Source organism: Lactuca saligna, chromosome 1 (genome assembly GCF_052625555.1).
Source record: "Lactuca saligna cultivar CGN05327 chromosome 1, ASM5262555v1, whole genome shotgun sequence".
Lineage (NCBI taxonomy): Eukaryota > Viridiplantae > Streptophyta > Magnoliopsida > Asterales > Asteraceae > Lactuca > Lactuca saligna.
Window position 1 is genome coordinate 108,847,957 of NC_136417.1, and position 22,893 is coordinate 108,870,849.

The window sequence follows — 22,893 nt, forward strand, 5'->3', positions numbered from 1 at the left end:
GTAAATGATTACTTTGTGGAAAAACATCTCTGCATGCTTTCATCAATGTCAAATCTCTATCAGTGACAATAACATGAGGACAAAAACAATCGTTAATCGTCAATTTCAAATAAGTCAATGCCCATATATAGTTGCCCATTTTTCATTATGCATGAATGCAAAGGCTATGGAAAATGTCTTGTTTGTAGAAGTGACACCAACAATTTCTAGAAAAGGAAGATTATACTTGTTTGTTTTATATGTAGCATCCATCAACACCACATATGGAAATGTTTGTCACATCTTTAATGATGTTGGATGAATAAAAAATAGATCTTCTAATTCGTTAGTAATCGTGTTTACACGATACTGTAAGTTGTACCCTTTAGTTTGCCAAATGTGCATAACATTCTGCATCGGGGTTCTACCTTCTCGCCGAGATCTCCCCAACTTCTGGATAAAATTATATATAGTTCTCAATGAAGACACATTATTTTGATTTTGCGCTTTTAGTGTTGGCAAAATATTTCGCGGTTTCACATCCAACTCTGTCAAATCTTGCATCAAACAAACTTCTTTATCCGACAAACGCATTGCAAAAGGATGACCCTCCATGTACATTGATGGTTCATGATTGTGTTCATCACGTACGGCCCTTAACTTCCAACCATCGTGTGCCTTCAAATACTTTCCTGTCAATTTGAATGGACAATTAATTTTTTTTTTGCGCATCTTTATTCCTAGCTATACCACCACGATCACAACCAAGTACTATTTTAGAAATGAAGTCCTTAGTTATTGTCTTTGATCGTTTAGTTTGCACCCACATCATTAAATCCACACGAGATCTAAAGACCTAACAATTGAAAAAAAAAAACTCATGTTAAAAAAATTAATAAAATACATCAATTAATTACACATAAGTAAATAATAAGATTAGAGATATACTTGGTCTGTTGAAAATTTCAAAATATTCTCTATTTTTTCCTGCAAAAAAAAAATATATATATATATATTAATTAATAACCCAAATTTTATTTAAAATTTTGTATTATTAATAACCTATTTTTAAAAAAAAACTGATTAGATAATAATATTTTTTTAAACCTAATAGTAAAATTATTTAAAAAACCCAAAATCTTAGCCCAAAATAAGCTTAATCCAATAACAAGCCCATTTGTTCCATATATATATATATATATATATATATATATATATATATATATATATATATATATATATATATATATATATATATAACCCTACTTTCTCTTAAATCAATTTTTATATCACGTTATCACCTAAAGTTCCTGTCTCTCTCTATGGTGTACTGCCGCCAACAAGCCAAACTAGAGAACTCAAATCAATTTTTTCCGCCGGAGCACTGCAACCGCCAACCCGCCTCCGTCGGAGCTATGTACTCACATTCTCATTGTACCAGATTTGTCAACGTGTTTTTGGTGGCCACAAACTCACAACACCCGATTTGGGTTTTTTTTCTTTTGGTATCACACTGTTGTCGGGTAATTTTACCACCGCCACCGCCATCGGATGGCAGCCTCCGGCGAACAATAACTCCGACGAACAACATATAAATGAAGATACAACTCCGACGAACAACCTATAAATGAAGATACGAAGTTATAAAGAGACAACTTACCGACGAACAACGACTTTGACGACTATTTTCCAACGATCTTGTTTTGATTTCCGGTAGCTTTTATTAAGTTTACTGATTTTGTATTAAGTTTGTATTAATTATAGACAACGTAAATTTAATTAGTTATGGTTTTTTGTGTTTTCATTCTTTGGAAAATAAAAAATTATATGGAAAATAGTGGATAATTTTCTTGAAAACAGATGTTGGAAACAGTTAAAAAACCAATAAAAACTACTCAAACATTCCAATGAAAAAGAAAGTCAAAAGTCAAAATAGCTTGTAGTCTGGATTGTCTAGAGAGTGGAGTGTAAAAATAATAAGCCTTGTAAGTCAGAGTATCCCCAAATCCCCAAACATTTATTATCTTACCAATGTGGGATGGAAACAACTAGTCACTTAGCAAAAAAAAAGCTCAAAACCTATGACTCTATAAAAGAAAGCTATGGTGGACATCTCTAATACTATGTTCTAACATATATAATTCAATGTTTGTATTTTGAAAGGCTTCCCTCAAATTCTATTATACTTTTGAATGTCTCAATTTTTAATTAATATTGTAACACCCATAAAAAATCACAAGAAATTTAAACTTTTAAAATCAACACAATTCATAAATTGTTTACAAATCATAGTTTTCTAAACATTTTTCCAAACATCAGAGTCTCCCAAAATCATCAGCCATAAACAAGATGATATGTACGGTCACGTCTTTGTCTTCCTGCGGTCATCCAAAGTACCTGAAACATAATCCAAAACTGTAATTCAACGCTTAATGAGTTCCCCAAAGTACCAACACATAAACATATAACATATACCGTAACATCATGTTGGGTCCAATAAACCATCAGGTTGGAATACCTCATGCCCAATCAACAATCGGGTTGGAATACCCTAGCAACAATCGACCATTCAATTGGAATGCCAATATACAACGGGTCCTTTCATCCTCGGGATAGAATACCCTAGGGCCCAATCAACCATTGGGTTAGTATGCCCCCGCTCTGTTGGCTTACACACAAAGCAGTAAAGCCTCAACCACCAACCAAATATGTACACATATAATAGATAAACATATAAACAATGTACAGATTGTTAGGCAGATCTACAGATCACTAAGCATAACATCATCCTATATATCATGATGCCAATCTAATAGATCACTACAACACCATAACATACAATAATCCAATCATATCCATGGCTAAAATACCCTCAAGAGTCATAAAGTTTCCAACTTTATGACTTTGCATGTCCATTAAGAGCTTAACTCAAATTCTTAATTCATTAAGACCTTCTAAATGATGCATGGAGCTAAACCAACCATTTGAAACCCATTTTTATGACTCAAAACCCTTCCAAGGGCGTGAATAGACAGCTTAATGGGTAGAGATGGGTAGATAAATGATGATATATATGATAAGAGATGAAAGATGAACTATAAGATGAGAGGCCTTGAGTTAAAGATGATAGTCGTCTAGTGGAGTATAGATGACGACCACAGACTATTATAGACAGTCTTGTAGAACGCTAGTAGGCTCACAACCTGTATGCATTTTTGAACTAAGTGTTCACCATGTGTACTCCATCGCCATGTGGTTGCCTTATTGACAAATACTGCTAAGGAATCCCCTAAGCATTGTCGTTTAATCCGAAGATAATCCTTAGGATGGGGCCCTTGAATTAGATGATTTAGGGATAGAAAATGAGGATAATAGGAACAGGTAATCAGGTTGAATTATTTGATGAGGATATATATAATTAAAAGAATTTAATTATTGTGGGTTGAAATTCTTATGCGCTCACCAGGCTCCCAAGCCTGACCCACTTAGTTTATTTTATTACATGTAATGGTACAAGAGCATGACTGTAATGATCAGATGAGGGATTTATGGATTATAGACCAATATAACAATAAATGTTTGTAAGTCCTTTATTATTTCCATTTGTTCTTATGTACTATATTGACGATGACATCTGAACGTTTTTAATATAATTAAAATACATTTCTTCAGAAATACTCTGATAATAACTTTATCATATTTTTAGGAACAAACCAACAATATTATTCTTGAAAAAGGATAGTATGGTTTTAAATAAGTTTAAATAACTCGTTCTTTTCTGGCTGTGAAATTAGGGATGTCACAAAAAAAATAAGGAAGTTGGGAACAATACCAAAATAGGGGAATAAAAAGATATTGGAAATAACAATAATAGAGAAAAACAATTAGACACAAGAATGTACATGAAAAACTCTAAATCCAAAGAAAAAAATTGGGTGTGTCCAACAAGAATGATCAAATAATTATTGCAAATAACACAAAATAATGTCTCAAGCTCCGCTCAAATTACAATCACACTCTTGAAAATATTGACAAACACTTTTCTACACATGAAGTGTATTGATTTGGATGCTTTTAAACCAAAGCTTAGGATTATATATATATATATATATATATATATATATATATATATATATATATATATATATATATATATATATATATATATATATATATATATATATATATATATATATATATATATATATATATACTTGGAGTCTCCCAAACTTTTATCATTTTACTAATATTGGATGGGAACAACTAGTCATTTAGATAATAATAATAATAATAATAATAATAATAATAATAATAATAATAATAATAATAATAATAACTCAGCACATATGACTCTATAGAAGCAAGAAATGGTGTAACATCGTCTCATACTATGTTTTAACAAATATAAATAAATGTTTTCATTCTAAAAGGCTTCCCTTGAAATTTTATTAGATTTTTGTACATCTCCATTGTTAATTAATGGATTATATAGGCTTCACTTTTTGGATAAGGTTTAACCATTTAGATTTTAAAATTTTTATGGGCATTTAATTTTACTTATTTCCTCCATATATATTCATATATGTCATTCTTATTACAATATACAATTATTAAGGTAGTTGTTTCAAATCTTACCATTTTCTGTAGTCACCATTTAAGCATATAGGAAGATGGTCTTTGAACCATGTAAGAATTTGTGTATTAAGGTGCATACTTTTTTGTATTCTTGTATGTCATTATTATCAAAAAAATGCCATGAGTTGGAAATGATAATTTTTATTATGGTGCATAGTTTTTGTTTATGGTACCCAATATGATTAGTATGTTTGTTGAACATATTGAAAAGAAGCAAGTAAATGCATTCTTTATAGCACTTGTGATTATGATAAAGAAACATCAAAGATGATGTAGAAATAATTCCTTGTTTGGAACAGTGAACCTACACTAAAATCGATATTTAGTACAAAATTTAATTAATTTCATCGATGGTTTGGCTCATTTGTTTTTCAATGTTGATCTTGATATATTATTTATAGTTTTTTTTATCTAATAACATAGAAGAGGTATATATTACAAATTAATGAATTTTACTAACTTTTATCTTTGAATGAAATTTGTTTTCTCCGAACCTAGACCTAATATATGCCTGGAAACAATATTCATTTTCACGGTGGAAACTCGGCTATTATGAACTGCTAACATCACTCCGGACTTGGAGGACCAAATGGTAGAAACCGATACACAGAAGACCAACAATTCTACTTGGGTCTTCATTTGGATGACGAGTGGCTCAATTATGCCCCATAATTTGAGGTGGGAGGCCAAAGTGACACATATGGTCTAAATTTTAGAGGTAGGAGGCCCAAGTGGAACAAATGACGACCCAACTAATGATGTTAAGGGAGCAAATGGAGCACAAGGAGAATTGAATAATGGATAAAATAGAGGCCCAAATGTCCCAAATGATTTCCAAATGTTGGGGGACCAACTTTATTTGTATAAAGGTAGAATTCATTTTGATTCGTTTGTGAAATTATGACTATTGTTGCAAGCATATGGTCTTGTAATTAATATCCTGGAAATTGAAAGTGTTATGCATGTGGCTTGGTTAGGAAGGGATTACTTTCTAACAAGGATATTGGTTGCACACAGGATACCATCTTAAAAAAGGTTGAATCAGGAAGGATTACTTGACAGTGAATAGTTATGTGTAAAAAAGAATTATTTCGGTGTTATATTTCTTTATGACATAGAATCCATGTGTACGTAGTTTATTTAAGTATCTTATATTTTGAGGAACAGATTCCATGTGTTTTGTGATTTTTGACTTGTTGAGTTTGTAAAGATTGAAAGGGTTTTCATGATAATGAAATCTTGAAAGTTGAAAAGAGCATAAATGGTTTATGGAAGACTTAGGAGGGTCTTCAGATTATATTGTTGTAACACCAAAATAGTTTGTGACTAATAAATTTATAAATGTTTTGGTAAAACTCTGTTTGATCATGATAGCATGTCATGATATTAATACAACTATTGCGATTTTTTGCTTTTTGAAAAGTAAGGGTGTAACAGAAACCAATTCCTCCAAAGCACCATCAACATTTCGGTATTATGTAATAGCTTCTAGATAGAAACCATTTTCCATTTACCAATCCTAGATTTTCCAGGTACATGTTGAACTACATTAAGAATGAAGAAGAAAACCATTATATGTGTAAAATAAAAAAGAAGATGGGAACAAAACCAAAATAGGGGAATAAAAAAGATATTGGAAATCAGATTGTCCATTATTGTTGACAAAACAACCTCAAAGATCCCTAACAACCCTCCAAATAACACTAATAGAGAAAAATAACTAGACACAAGAATATACATGAAAAACTACAAAACCGAAGAAAAAGAATGGTTATACAACAAGAATGATCCAATAATTGTTAAAATCACATAGAATAATGTCTCAAGCCTCCTCCCAAATTACAATCACACTCTCCAGAGTTTGGCTAACACTTTTCTATACTTGAAGTGTATTGTTTGGGATGCTTAGAAACAAAAGCATTAGACTACTTTTATATACTTGGAGTCTTCCCAAACATTTATTATTTTACCAATGTGGGATGGAAACAAGTAGTCACTTAGTAAAAAAAAAGCTCAACACCTATGAATCTATAAATTAATGTTTGTATTTTGAAAGTCTTCCCTCAAAATTCTGTTAGACTTTTGAATGTCTCAATTTTTAATTAATATTATAACACCCATAAAAAATCACAAGAAATTTAAACTTTTAGAATCAACCCAATTCATAAATTGTTTAAAAATCATAGTTTTCAAAACACTTTTCCAAACATCAGAGTCTCCCTAAATCATAAGTCATAAACAAGACGATGTGTATGGTCACGCCTTCACCTTCATGCGGTTATCCGAAGTACCTAAAACATAACCCAAAACTGTAATCCAACGCTTAATGAGTTCCCCCAAATTAACAACACATAAACATATAACATATACCATAACAACATGTTGGGTCCAATCAACCATCGGGTTGGAATACCATAGGCCCAATCAAACATCAGGTTGGAATGCCAGTATGTTATGGGTCCAATCAACCATCAGGTTGGAATACCCTAGGCCCAATCAACCATCAGGTTGGAATGTCAATATTCAATGTGTCCTGTCATCCTCGAGATGGAATACCCTCGGGCCCAATCAACCATTGGGTTGGTGTGTCCCCGGCCTATTGGATTACACACAAAGCATTAAAGCCTCAACCACCAACCAAATATCTACACAAATAACAAATAAACATATAAACAATCTATAGATAGTTAGACAGATCTATAGATCACTAAGCATAGCATAATCCTATATACTAGGATATGGATCTAACAGATCACTATAGCACGATAACATACAATCACATAACAAGATATCTAATCCAATGGGACGGCCTTGGTGCCCTCGACCCTTAAGTATTGTGAAGGAAAACTCACCTCGCAAATTGGAAAAAAGTTGATGAGGTCTCGACTCCAAATCTCATATCTAATTAACACCTATTGCTACCAAATGACCAATCTCAATCCAAATCTAAAAATACCCAAAATACCCTTAAAGTCAAAATAGGTCAAACTCAAAGTCAAACCGGTTAACCTAACTAAGTCAACCCAACCGAGTCACCTCAGAGTGAGTACGTAGGGCATACTCCAAAGGTACACTCGTCATACTCGCATGTTGACCACCACCAGGGTGGTTGACCTCGTACGCTAGTCGTACTCCAAGTACGTGCGGCGTACTCCCAGAAGTCCCAAAAACTCATTAAATGATTAATGGCTTAAGCACTCACATTCCTTTTTCAGATCCATGCCTAAAATACCCCCAAGAGTCATAAGGTTTCCAAATTTATGACTTTTCATGTACATTAGGAGCTTAACTCAACTTCTTAATCCATTAAGATCGTCTAAATGATGCATGGAGTAAAACCAACCATTTAAAACCCATTTTTATGACTCAAAACCCTTCCAAGGGTCTAAATGGATAGCTTAATGGGTACACATTGGTAGATAAAAGATGATATAGATGATGAGAGATGAAAGATGAACTAGAAGATGAGAGGCCTTGAATTAAATATCATATAGTCGTTTAGCGGAGTCTAGATGACGGCCACATAATATTCTAGACATTCCAGTGGAACGCTAGCGGGCTCGCAACCTGTAGATGTTTTTCAACTAAGTGTTCACCAAGTGTACTCCTTCGCCCCATGGTTACCTTATTGACAAATACTGCTAAGCAATCCCCTAAGAAGTATCTTCTATCCCGAAGATAATCCTTAGGATAGGGCCCTTGAATTAGATGCTTTAGGGAAAGAAAGTGAGGATAACTGGAATAGGTAATCGGGTTGAACTGTTTAATGAAGATATATATATATATATATATATATATATATATATATATATATATATATATATATATATAATTAAAAGAATTTAATTATTGTGGATTAAAAACCCTATGTGCTCACTAGGCTCCCAAACCTGACCCACTCAGTTTCTTGTATTACACGTGGTGGTATGAGAGCATGGGTGTAATGCTCAGATGAGGGATTCATAGATTATAGGCCAATATAATAATAAATGTTTGTAAGTCCTATATTCTTTCCATTTATTCTTATGTACTGTATTAACGATGACATCCCAACCCTTTTAATATAATTAAAATAAATTTCTTCAGAAAATGCTCTGATAATATCTTTTTCATATTTTTTGGAACAAATCCACAATATTATTCTTCAAAAAGTATACTATGGTTTTAAATAAGCATATATAAATCGGTCTTTTCTGGCGGTGAAATTGGGGATGTCGCAAACATAAAAAAGGAAGTTGGCAACAATACCAAGATGGGGGAATAAAAAGATATTGGAAATAGCAATAATAGAGAAAAAATTAGACACAGGAATGTACATGGAAAACTCTAAAACCAGAGGAAAAAATTTGGGCGTGTCCAACAAAAACGATCAACTAGTTATTGTAAATAACATATAATAATGTCTCAATCCTCCGCCCAAATTACAATCACACTCTCGGAAGTTTTGAAAAACACTTGTCTACACATGAAGTTTATTGATTTGGATTCTTTTATAACCAAAGCTTAGGATTACATTTATATACTAGGAGTGCCCTCAAACTTTTATCATTTTACTAATGTTGGATGGGAACAACTAGTCATTTAGCCAAAAAAAACTCAACACATATAACTCTATAGAAGCAAGAAATAGTGTAACATCGTCCGATACTATGTTCTAACAAATATAAATCAATGTTTTCATTCTAAAAGGCTTCCCTCAAAATTCTATTAGACTTTTGTACATATCTATTTTTAATTAATGGATTATCCAGGCTTCACTTTTTGGATAAGGTTTAACCATTTTGATTTTAATATTTTTATGGGCATTTAATTTTACTTATTTACCCCATATATATATTCATATATGTCATTCTTATTACAATATGCCATTATTATGGTAGTTGTTTCATTTCTTACCATTTGGTCCCTTTTTCACATTTCCTTACACTTAGGGACCAAAATGAAATATTATTCTAATTATATGTCAAAATTTAGAAGTACGTCTTCATTGGGATGTTAAAAATATGTTATCCACGGTTCATTGTTTAAATAATACATAATCATATTCATTGTAAAATTTTTATGGACATTTTACTTTACTTCTTTCCTATCCTTATATTTATATATGTCATTGTTGTTACGATATGCCTTTATCATGGTAGTTGTTTCATTTCATACTATTTTTTGTTGTCACTTTTTAAGATATAGGAAAATGATCTTTATAAAGTATAAGAATTTATTTATTAAGGCGCATCCTTTTTGTATTCATGTATGTTATTGTCTTCACAATATGCCATGAATTTTAAATGATATGTAATGTCCCAAAAATTCAAAGTACAATTTTCATTTTTAAAACAATAAATTACACAAACTAGTTGCTCCAAAACAGATCACAGTGAATAAATTATTACATAATCAGGGTAATATCATTAATTGCCAATGCAAAAAATTCTAAGGATGCTGTGAGATCATGTCGGGCCCCTTCCTTCCGAACCGGAAGTACGTAAAGCCATAAATATGAACCATAAGCACAAATCTTAGCGAGTTCCCCAAAATACCACATATAATACACATATACATATAACAACACATGGTTGTGTCAGGTCCGTATCAACCCCATACGACAACATGTAGCTGTTTCGGGTCTATGTCAACCCTCAGATCCGTATCAACCCATATGACAACTAGTAGTTGTGACGGGTAGTCCGTATCAACCCTCGGATATGTGTAAACCCCGATCCATAATTACTCTACATAACAGTAGGTATTTGTGTCTGGTGCATATCAACATGAGTCACAAAGACAACAAGCACATACCGGCATATCAGTAAGTGTTACATATCAATCCCATATATATAAAACGTACAGTCATATCAGCATGAGTCATAAAGACAACAAGCACATACATGAATATCAGTAAGTGTTACAAAGACAACTATAATCCTACAACATAATTCAGTGGGTTGGCATTGGTGCCATCGAACCACGAATATAGTGAAGAGACTCACGTGGATCACGATGTTGACTAAAACCTCACGCAACGCCGCACCGATCACAACCAACAACTCTTTCACCCAAAAGATGGGTGCAAAGCACCACCTAACAATCCACATAAGGAAAACCCTAAGTTTACCTTCTAAAAATATAGATTGAACAAAAAGTCAACCCATGCTAAAAATCAACGACCAACATTGGCTTTAGTCAAGCGCCACATCATGGTCTCCTATTATCACACCATGGCCCTTCAGTAACAGTCCATCACGATATTCCTTAGCGTCACTTTGTGGCAACTTGGTGTCATGCCGTGGGCATTGAGTCTTCAGCAAAGGAACGGATTAAGCTATCTCCTTCGATCCTAAGGGCTCCAAAGCGTAGATCTGGTCCATACTATTGTCTAAATGGATAAAGTTTCCAACTTTATCCATTAATACACCCAAAGAGATCAAGATCTCAAACCCTAGGTCTAGATAAAGCCAAAATAAATGGTGACTTAATCATTAAGCCCTTAATCTGAAAAAGTCCTTAACCCAACCACTCCAGAAAGGTTTATAACACCAAATCTATCATAAAGGTGGAAGTTGTATAGATATGAATGTCCAATACATGTATAAGATCCATTTTAGGTTAAATTTGAGTTCTAAAGACCAAAACATAATCAAATGCCAAGAATATCTACCAAAGGATAGATCCATAAGACTCAGGAGAGTCATAAAGTTGCCAACTTTATGAGTTACTTCCTTCCAACCTTGCTCCAACATGAGGAACATGGAATAATATTCCAGATCCAACCACCAAAAGTCATAAGCAAGGAACTTGGACACTTACAAAGGTCTAAAGACAATGAGAGATGTTGATGGTATTTCTTCATTGCAAGATCCAATAATAAAGCACCTTCTTCTCCTTTTCCTTTTCTTTTCCAAGATAAGAAAGCTCCAAAAATCTTAAGAATCAAACAACGGATGGAGGCTAGGGTTTGCTGAGGGGAAAGAGGGATTGGAGGCTAATAATGAACCCTACAATGGGTTTAGAGAGGTTTAAATACGAATGGAAACCTAAAAGAATGATGGGCTTAGCCTAGAACAGCTACCACGTCGTGGCAACTCTTGGTTATGCCATGGCGACTCAATAAAATTATGTGTGCCATTTATTCAATTCCAGGATGTGGGCATCCTTGATCCATGTCATGGCATAGAGTATTTCCCAAAAAACTCCGTATTTAGCCTTAGAGAATAAAAATTAAACCATACTGGAACACGTGTGTTATAACTCTCCCCCACTGAAATTAGACTTCCTCCTCGAAATCACTTGTCACTACATTCTAGGCACCCTAATGATTCAACTCTGCCATACGATGGCCTTCTAGTATATTAATTGAAACCAACCTTAGTAGTACCCACATACTGACGACAACTGATTCCTTACCCCGCTAACTTAACCAATGAAGAATAACCACCACTACTCAACTCAATTTCTAGAAATACAATACCTTGTCTGACTTCCCGACACACAAAACCATTCTAAATTATTGCGAATATGACTCCACTTTGCAACACTAAATAAAAAAAAAACACCCCCTATCGGACTTGAATTATCTTGTTGATTCTACTGGGAAAAAGAATCCTTACCCATTCATTTTTGCGAAAAAACTTTCACCTCGAAACAAAGGTGACTCCCAACATGAGTCTGAATCATTCGTACAATCTCAGGCTCAACTTGCTATCCTATAATCACATTTATGATCTAACTGAGATCTCTCTGGCCTTGTATTTACCTACTTATTAACCAAAGTATTGGATATCCGACGGGTTGCTGAGGTTTATAGCCTCATGCAAAATTACACCGTACGACTCCGAATGAGGGTCTATCTAGAAAGTGTTATCCAAGCCTGCTTACCATAATGGCTCCAACAACCCCCTTGACCTAACTAGGGATCACATAACCAACCACTATATCGAGGCAACATAATCTACTTGTTCTAAATGAATGTTAATCGCCCAGCTGCACTCTTACATCACAATCGGCCCCAAACGACCCTCAACCATCCTCAATCCCACGAATATTGTGGTCCTCCCACAATCTCATAACCTATCAAGCCAAGGTCTAACTTTACCTAGAGAAAACTATGAGTCAAATTGTAGATTCTCAATGTTGGATTAGTGTCTAAGTCCATAACTATTTTGGTATGTACTTCACCCGATGGTGCATGGTCCTTTTGGGTTGCCTTCACCAAAGCAACTTGATAGGATGAGTTATGGAGAGAAAGGATTAAATATGATTTATTAATATATTATGAGAATAATATATTAAAGGAGAAATCATATTGTTTAATTAATATTGGTCAAGAATTAATTAGTAATTAGTTTTGTGACTAAAAGAGATTAATTAAACTTAAGGGACTGGAATTGTAATTATAAGATAATTGCAATTTGGGCCATGGATTTCCTTATATTATGAGGTGGACGAATTCTATGGGGAAACCCATTAGAAATCGTCCAAGGCCTTAATTAAAAGGGTCCATGGGTTGCTTAGGGCTTCAGCATCCAATTTAGGGTTTCCTTGTTAGATAACCCTAATAGCCTCCTATATATATAGATCCCTTATGACTCAAAAACGTGGCTAAGCATCCTTTTAGGGTTTCACACATTTTAGGGCAGCCTCCATCCTCTCTCCTCTTCATCCTCTTGCTCTTAGTGTTTGTGAGCCATTAGAGGAGTGACATTTGTGACTCTAAGCTTTCTAAAGTCAATACAAGGAGGAATTAGGATTGTTATTGCTATATAACAATCAAGGTAATATCTTAAACCTAATTATATGTTAATATCAATTTCCATATGTTAGAATTAGGGTTTATAGTCTTGGATTCAAAGCATGTACAATAGAGAAACCTAGATCCAAGCATTAGGGTTTGTATGAGCACATAGGATGTTCTTATAACCAAAACCCATCAGTGGTATCAGAGCCTAGATTGGTTTCTATTGTATTGATGCTTTGTATGACTGAAAAATTCGATTTTTGTGTTTTTGGGGGCTGGACTCGCCGAGTCCATAGATGAATTCGCCGAGTTCATGCTGACTCGACGAGTCCATACCTAACTCGGCGAGTCGGCTGGTCAGATGGAGGGAAAACCAGGATTTCTTGCTGTTTTTGCTTATGGATAGTTGCCTTATCATATTAGATCAATATAAATCCGATTTTATGATATATTTGACTATATTCTTGATCTAATTAAAGATATTTATCAATTAATAAAATATTTGTTTCCTTATGTGATAATTGATTAATTATTTTGATTAAATTGGTAAATTTTTTTTGCAAGAAATCATTAAATAAATCAAATATGGATAATTATTGATTAAATGTTAATTTAGATTATTTGTTATTTGATCCTTGTATTATGAAAAGTTTCAATTTTCCCCTTTAGGTTTTATAGTTTAAATTTAAACTCAAAAGTTTAGTTTTGAAATTTAAATAGTTGAAACCCTAATGTTTTTAAAAGGTTTCAAAACTTGCCCTGAAGTTTTGGAATTTAAATTTTGATTAAAAGTTTAATTTTGATGTATATTTAAATTCTAAACCCTAATTTTTTGAAATGTTTCAAAACTTGTCCTCAAGTTTTGGAATTTAAATTTTGATTAAAAGTTTAATATAGGAATGTTAAATTCTAAAACCCTAGTAGTGTTTTGAAAAGATCATATCACACCCTTATGGTTTTATTAATTAATTAAGGTGTATAATTAAAAGAGGTTTAATAAATCCATAAAAGTTTTGGTTTACAATTTAATTGAATTAAAAGTTTAATCGTTAAATTTGACCACCTAGTATTTTAACAGTGTAAAATACACCCTATACTATATATAACATTAAAAGTCTAACATTATATATGTATGAGTAAAAGTCAGTCTTACCGTTAGTAGGCCTCATTCACAAAGCTGGTCTATAAGGGGTGTTTAAGGAAATTGCCTATAAAATGGCGATTGATTGGGTATCCACTCTTACCCACCGCACTCTTGACTAGTGGAGGGTCGTTAGCCGAACGGGTAGGATAGGACAAAACCTTCTATTATAAGTATAATGAAGTACAAAAGTAACTAAATGTTTTTACAAATTCCCAATCTTAGTTACTTAGGCAAAGTGAATTGATGTAATTCCATGAAATTACACTTTGTGCCCTTGCGAAGATGTTAGTGGAGCGTGTGTGGTTTACTGGCACACTAAATGGCTCTAAGCAAAGGTAGCAATGGGTGACTCAATGTTTGTCATAGTTCGGTGGAGCGTGTGTGGTTTACCGGCACATCGAATATGTGACTGTAACATGTGAGGGCACCATGTAAGTTTGCATGGTTATTCATACCCGCTTTGTGATCCTCGGCATCCCAGTCACAAACAAGAGGGGCATATCGAGATTTAAACATGCCATTGAAATGTTCAATGAACCTCAAAGTATCTAGGAGTTTTCATAGATTTAAAACTTAAAATTTATTTTTCGTTTTTGATGGTGGAAAATTAGTGAATCGTCATTCACTTACCTTCAAATGTTCTGCAATTAGGGTTATGGCATCCCTCTCCCGAGTTGTAGAATATTGTGTTGGGTCCTAGCCTTAGTATCTCATTTGGGTAATTTACTAAGGACTCAATCGATCAACTAACTTGAATTTGTTTCTCCTGTTTTGTAGATGTCTAAGTTCGACAACTATGGTCTTCCCAAATCCCGTGGAACAAGCATTCCACATGAAGATGATATTCCACGATTCAATCGAGGAACAAGAAATCATGCTTCACTTCCTCCTCCTCCTCCTGTTGTTCTCCCTAACCCACAGATTCAAAGAATTGAAAGTTTCAATATCACTAAAGCCCTATTGGCAATGAAACATGAAGATGGTAAGCCCGTGTGTGCCCATGTTCTAGGAATGAAATCACACATCGATAGGTTGATTATGTTGGGTGCGTCATTCCCCGATGAGTTGGCTATAGGCGGGGTTCTACAGTCACTCCCTGAATCATATGATGAGTTCAAAGGAAAGTATTATATGATAGATCATGATACAAACCTCATTGACTTAACTTACATGCTCATTGCTGCTGAATCAGAAATGATTTGGCAAAACAATGGAGCATATTTGTTGAGAAAGTCAACCAACCATGCTTCCGAGGACGTTCTAGGAGAACCGACCTGCGTTTTTTGCCAAGTGAAAGGGCGTTGGATACAAGTCTGCCCTAAGAGCCTGAAGAGTCCAGAAGATGGGAGAGTCAAAGAGTATGGCTGTACTTCAGGTAAAATCCACTATCTAACTCCATTAAGTTCCTATTAATTGATACATAATGTGATAAGATTGCATTTGAACGTTTTGCAGGATCAATTAAAAGAAAGGAAGCTTGATGAAAGAGCAAGATGGATCTAATCACAAAGAAATGGATCTCGATCGCATGGATTTGAAGATTAGTTTTGAGCTTAGAAAGTTATGATAGAATTGTTAGAAATATTTGACTACATAGTTTTTCAGTTTATTTTGCAAGGACAAATGTTTTCCGCTGCTTTTATGAATAAAATAAATTTTGTTTTGACTCATTTATTTATTTTCTTGCAATGAAATCGTTATTAAAAAATTGATATTTGCATATTTCTACAACGAATGGATAAGATTCTTAATTATGTTAATAGTGGAAATGTCAAGACTTTACCAAATAGGGAAAGTTTCTCATCACCCAAATTTCAATTGGACAGAAATTTGGAATCATGCAACTTGGTTTCACGAAGAATGAGAAATTTCATATTTGGAAATTAGACTAATTCATTGACAAAGTGTCAAATGAGGGACTAGGAGATCGAGTACACAAAGTTGTGTGTTGGTCAAAGTCCACCATAAGAGTAACAAGATATTCGTCATAGTTTACTAAAGGATTAGTAAATATGATTATACTTATAAGATTAAGTGTAATTCTTAGTTGATTGAAAAAGTTTAAATCAATAGCAGAACGAATAAGAAGAATCAAGAAGGCAGAAAGATAAAAGTTTCTCCATTCTAAGAAGAAGGGAGAGTACCTTTTATGCTTTATGATAGGTCTTAATGATTAAGAACCATATCTCAATTGATCCTCTAAGTAAGTCTTAGTACAATTGTATGTCTAAGAAGAGGAATCAAGAATTGAACAAATGGTTAAAATCAAGAAGTCAATCATACTTCGTTCCAAAACAAGTCTTAGAGTTAAGATTATGACATTGAGTTATAAGTATTAAGAAGGTTTATAACATTCATCAAACATGGAAAGTTGTGATGTCTTGGATAAGACAAAGACCAAATAGGACCAATTTATGAAGTGTTTTGATAAAAACTACACTAACTCTTGAAAATTTGTTTGTCAAGAAATGTTTATTGACAAGAGAATCTTATATGTCAAGGAGTCAGTGGGAGTCTTAATGGTCTTGAAAGGTTTCAAGAACAAATCAAAATAAACCTTATCGGTCATCACTAGCACACGAGTTGAGGTTTACAACCTATCGTGTTGACACTATTTTGTTCCAATTAAGTTAATTATGCATATGAGTTCTATGAGTTCTCATTTGAACGCATAAAAGGTAGACACCTTGATCAATGAAAAGTACATTGATAGGAAAAAGGTGAGCTGTTTAACTACTTGGAAGACATGGTGGGCAGCTGTGCTACCATAAGGCAAAAAATCAAAATTAAGAAAGTTCGGTCCATATGAGTTTGAATTTGTCGTAAACCTTGGTTTTGACAAATTCACATGGATAGGAACACAGACACCATTAAAATCTAAGTGTCATAAGATTTTTTTCCTTCATGAAAATGGCTGTGAGAAAATGCTTTCACTAAGAGAGATTTTAAGAAGATAGCAATTGTAAAATTGCATTCTCAAATTTGATTATGGTTACGGTATCCCTCTCCATGATTTGAATTGTCAGATTTGACAATTAGTCTTAATTGTTTAAGACACATATTAGATATCTTGGATAAAGGTGTATGAGATTAAGAAGCCTTGATAAAGGATTATCAAAGCATTAAGTATTAGAAACATGAACTTAAGAAATTCAATAGGTATTGTTTTTCTGTAAGTTAAGCTGTTTTCTGAATACATGTCAAAGCTAGTGGGAGCATACGTGTTATGTTTATAATAATCATCATGATAGTGGGAGCATAAATGTTATGATTGTATGATTATTAAGGAAAGTATTGCAAGTTGGCAATATTAATTATAGAAAACAAGAGTCATTCTTTGCAAAGTTGTAAGGATGGAATAGTTGTTTTGCTATAATTAAGTTGTAAGGATGGAATAGTTGTTTTGCTATAATTAAGGGAGAGAATATTATGCTTCATTTCAAATCTAAACGCTTAGATTGAGAAATTTTAATAAATTTAGCCAAATGATACATAGTGCGTTCTTAAATTTCGATTATGATTACGGCATTCCTCTTCATATTTCGAATTATGAGAACGTAGCACATAAAATATTATGACAGAAGATTGATAAAGTATTAAATCTTCATGTAAGACATTGTGCATTGTGTCCATACGCTTCAGGTATAGGATCGATTGCAAATGCTATAATATTTGACCATTCTAAAATTTTCCAAATGTCTAGCGCATTTTGAGGGAAAAAGGACAATAATCGGTTTTGACTAAGATAATTAAACAACTATCAAAGGACAATCCAAAGTTCGCCGAGGATTGGTCTCTTGTGAGTAGTTTGAAGTATAGTATTGAATGGACCATATCGGCATTATTATGAATAGATAAGATTCTATTAAGAATGAGTTGTCATATGGAAAATATGGAAACGTGTCCATATTGGGAATTGAATATTGAAAATCTATGTTTAGATTAGAAACTTTTATGCAAAGGATGTTCAAAGGAATGTACTTTGAGTGGGAGACATCATATCTAAGGAATTGTATTGTAACAATCTCCGATAGAGGACTTTGTAATATCATTGGCAATAGTTTTTGTGACCTTTTGTGCTATGACATTACGAAAAGGATTATTGCCTAAAATGATAGAATCTAACATATTCTGTAAGTGGCAATAATTTAATATTCTTTCACTTATGAAAAAAAAGGATTTGGAGTTGTGAAATGAGAATGATTGGAAATGTGTTCAATTTGATCTATTTCACAAAGTAAGAACCATAAGTAAACATTGTGTGCATGATAAGAGCATGGGAAAAGTGTAATAATTCAAGTAGGAAGTTGATTACCCGAAACGACAAATAATGAGTAATCGATATGGTGATAAATAAAATATGTTTTATTTATACTCAAAGGTTTGAGTCCATATGGGATTAGTATTATTCTTGTGTTTCACTTTGCATGTTTTGACTTCCTGAATAATTTAATTGATTTAGAATAGTCAAATTATTCGAACGGGCCACAGTCATTCATATGTTGGAAGTAGGTATGAGTAAAGACTGTCGTGAATTGGTGTGTGGATTGTCTAAAGAGTATTAGACATAAGCAAATGTTTGTTGCAACGTTCATGAGTGCTTATGAATATGATTTGAGCATTGGATTAAACCCACGCTCACTTGGATCACTCCATGAATTATATCACAAGTGATTGGTGAGACGATAACATCTTATATTCTTGAAACCGAGATGTGTGAGTTGTATCTTGCAAATCGGTTGCACATTGATAATATGTAAACGCACCAGTAACTTGGTGTCATAAAACATATTGTTGTGCGTGATTCGGTGAGTGAGTGCAAGCGAGCATTGAATCAAAGTTTATCCGTTCCTTTTATTCAAAGTAGGATAAAAGCGATATCTTTGGGCCCCTCGATGATTTAGTGATGACAAACGTAAATGCTCGGCTGGGCTAGGGCTAATTTGATTTGTTCAGTTAGTCAGTCGTCATAAATCGGAAGTTGAGAAATAGTACAGAAAGAATGATTTGAAATCATGTCTTATACGATATCAAGAATGGAGGAATATATGATCCCTTATCTAAAGGACACGCATATCTGATAGGATCAGAGTTGACAGCGGCTTTGGAAAGCTAAGATTGCAGATCAGGATCTGAAGTCATACGCATAATAGTTATTAGACTTATCCAAGTGGGAGACTGTTGGATTAGTGTCTAAGTCCATAACTATTTTGGTATGTACTTGACCCGATGGTGCATGGTCCTTTTAGGTTGCCTTCACCAAAGCAACTTGATAGGATGAGTTATGGAGAGAAAGGATTAAATATGATTTATTAATATATTATGAGAATAATATATTAAAGGAGAAATCATATTGTTTGATTAATATTGGTCAAGAATTAATTAGTAATTAGTTTTGTGACTAAAAGAGATTAATTAAACTTAAGGGACTGGAATTGTAATTATAAGATAATTGCAATTTGGGCCATGGATTTCCTTATATTATGAGGTGGACGAATTCTATGGGGAAACCCATTAGAAATCGTCCAAGGCCTTAATTAAAAGGGTCCATGGGTTGCTTAGGGCTTCAGCATCCAATTTAGAGTTTCCTTGTTAGATAACCCTAATAGCCTCCTATATATATAGATCCCTTATGACTCAAAAACGTGGCTAAGCATCCTTTTAGGGTTTCACACATTTTAGGGCAGCCTCCATCCTCTCTCCTCTTCATCCTCTTGCTCTTAGTGTTTGTGAGCCATTAGAGGAGTGACATTTGTGACTCTAAGCTTTCTAAAGTCAATACAAGGAGGAATTGGGATTGTTATTGCTACATAACAATCAAGGTAATATCTTAAACCTAATTATATGTTAATATCAATTTCCATATGTTAGAATTAGGGTTTATAGTCTTGGATTCAAAGCATGTACAATAGAGAAACCTAGATCCAAGCATTAGGGTTTGTATGAGCACATAGGATGTTCTTATGACCAAACCTTCGTCCAAACGATTCTTCCCCACTTGGATTCGACTGCGCTCGTCTAATCCATAAAAATTGATGGATTTCAAATCCCTTTCACAACCTTACAATTCAATCTGTCAACAACCTGAGCTTACAAGAACTAGCATTCTATTATTAGCCAATCTTAGCAATCACACATATTCCAAAACTAGATGACTACTTCCCGAAATATCAACGAGCTCAATAATCCCAAGTACTTCCCATTAACCCCATTACAAGTCCTTGGCGACTTATCGGATGACGAAGAACAACATCTTAAATATCAAAACAGGTACCCAACCAATTCAATGACCTACTTACACTAGGGCATTTCACATGCGAACCTGCAACCAACCGCACTTTGAAGGTATCAACTTAACAACTACCGATCTTACACCCACGATCAAACCAATTCCTCATTGCCTCGCAGCCTCAAAAGATCCCTACAATTCCTCCATTCAAATATAGCATGCCCACCATACAGATTCCTTGAATTCATTTTTGATACCACCAAAAATCAAAACGACTGATGGTCTTCTCCCACTTAAAGCTTGTTCTGACGATGGTCGATGCTTCCCACATCAAAATCCAAAACCGGCTTATCCGAATATCCTCTAAGCACGACTCTCGATATGAAAAATGGCATATGAAGATTCTCAAAACACAATGTATAGACCATCATGACGAAAAATCTAGTTTCTAGGTGGAGAATTAGATAAACCGCACATAGCGTCTCACACACAAACATGCAATCATAAACACAATTAATAAGAGAATGAAGGAGGTGAATACAACACATACCTGCGACATCCACTAGTGGAACTTGGATTTCCTCGGCTTATGACAGTAATGCTCAGCTCCTCACTACCGGAACTTCCACTCTACCCTTGCAACCATCAATCATCCTTACAGTGGCTGGAGCAGATGCCCTCACTACTCCATTCATTAACTCTTGACAATTGACCTTATTGTGGCCCACTTGGTTGTAGTGGTAACATAATGGACTTGTTCCCTAGGGACAATCTCTGTTGACATGACCAATCATGCCATGCTTGTAGCGACCCAATCCCCTAGATCGAAAAACTCCATCATTTTGCTTCCTTCACATGCTAAACTGACCACGAACCTGATGGCCTCTCTCTCGCTAATAAGAAGTCTTGGGTCTCTTTGCAGGACCCCCAACTGTCTGCACCTACCCTGGCTTCCTCTTCCCAAGGTGCTGTAAATCAATCTCCCACTCTCGGGCTCTAGCAATCGTATCATTCAGGGTCTTACACCCTGACAAGCTCATAAATTCCATGATGTCATCCCTCAGCATATTATGATACCTCACCGTCTTCATCTCTTCGTCTGTTGCATACTGTGAAAAAAAGGCCATGTCTCGAAACTTGACAGTGATCTCTGCCACAATCACTGTAGTCTGGCGAAGGTCCTGAAACTCCCTCGCGAACTACTGCACCTCAATTGCCGGTGCAAACTCCTCCTAGAATCTCGTGATAAAATCCTCCCAAGACGTAGTCACCACGACCACAAATCGCAATGACCTACTGACATCCTCCCACCAATCACAGGCCCGACCCCTCAAAAGACAATATGCATATCCCACTTTTGCCACCTCATGGCAGAAGCTCGTCTACTGAGCATTCTCCTTGTCAGTGATCCATTGGAGGCTAGCGATGGGGTCCTTATCACCAAAGAACTCTAGAGCTCCATAAGCCTTGAACTCCCACAATGAGCGAGTCCGCACGCCCAACTGGCCTGCTGTGATCTTGGTCCGAAACCCCTGAGTCACTCTTCCAGTAACTCTATAACCCTAATGTGATATGTGTCCTACGTTCCTGCATAATCTCCATGATACCTTCCTTGATAGTACCAAAGATCACAGGAGTCTGCTCCAAAATACCGCAAGTGATCTCCGATGAGATGAACTCCCACATTTGCTCGTCAATCGGCTCAATTCCTACACCTGAGCCTAAACCAAATCCTCCTCCATGAGTGCTCATCACCATACTAAAAAACCATACAATAACCAGAACATACTCAAATAATCCTCATCCCACGGGCTTCCAAGACTCTTTGTGACTCCCCTCGATTCAAGTAGGGATCTTATGCTTACAGTAATATGGGCCCAATACTACCTTCCACACCTATCCATACTTTCCTCAAGATTTATTCTGAATCCTGTAAGTCACCTTCTTAAATTGGTACTCCAAGTACTTGCTAACAACGCATCCAAACCCATTACTGAACTTCTTAGGCTCTCCTAAGTTCCCGACCTCACCCTGTCATCAGCTACTAAAGAACTTCTACTAAATTCAGCTAACTACTTCATGAATACAGTCATATGTAACAAAGCTTATATAATCCTTCGAGTAAAAGACTTAACCCTACAATGGGTAGACACAAACAAGAGATGCACAATAGGG

General features: G+C 34.6%; 1 protein-coding gene across 1 annotated transcript in view; it reads right to left on the reverse strand.

Moving 5' to 3' along the window:
• Positions 1-276: 276 nt before the first annotated feature.
• LOC145010419 (uncharacterized) overlaps positions 277-22,893 on the reverse strand; it is a 69,821-nt gene continuing 47,204 nt past the window's right edge. The window contains exons 2-5 of the mRNA XM_078968963.1: positions 1,418-1,600; positions 928-966; positions 730-835; positions 277-671 (exon numbers count right to left, since the gene is read on the reverse strand). Coding sequence (XP_078825089.1) covers positions 277-671; positions 730-835; positions 928-966; positions 1,418-1,600 — 723 coding nt within the window. The remainder of the gene's footprint in view (positions 672-729; positions 836-927; positions 967-1,417; positions 1,601-22,893) is intronic.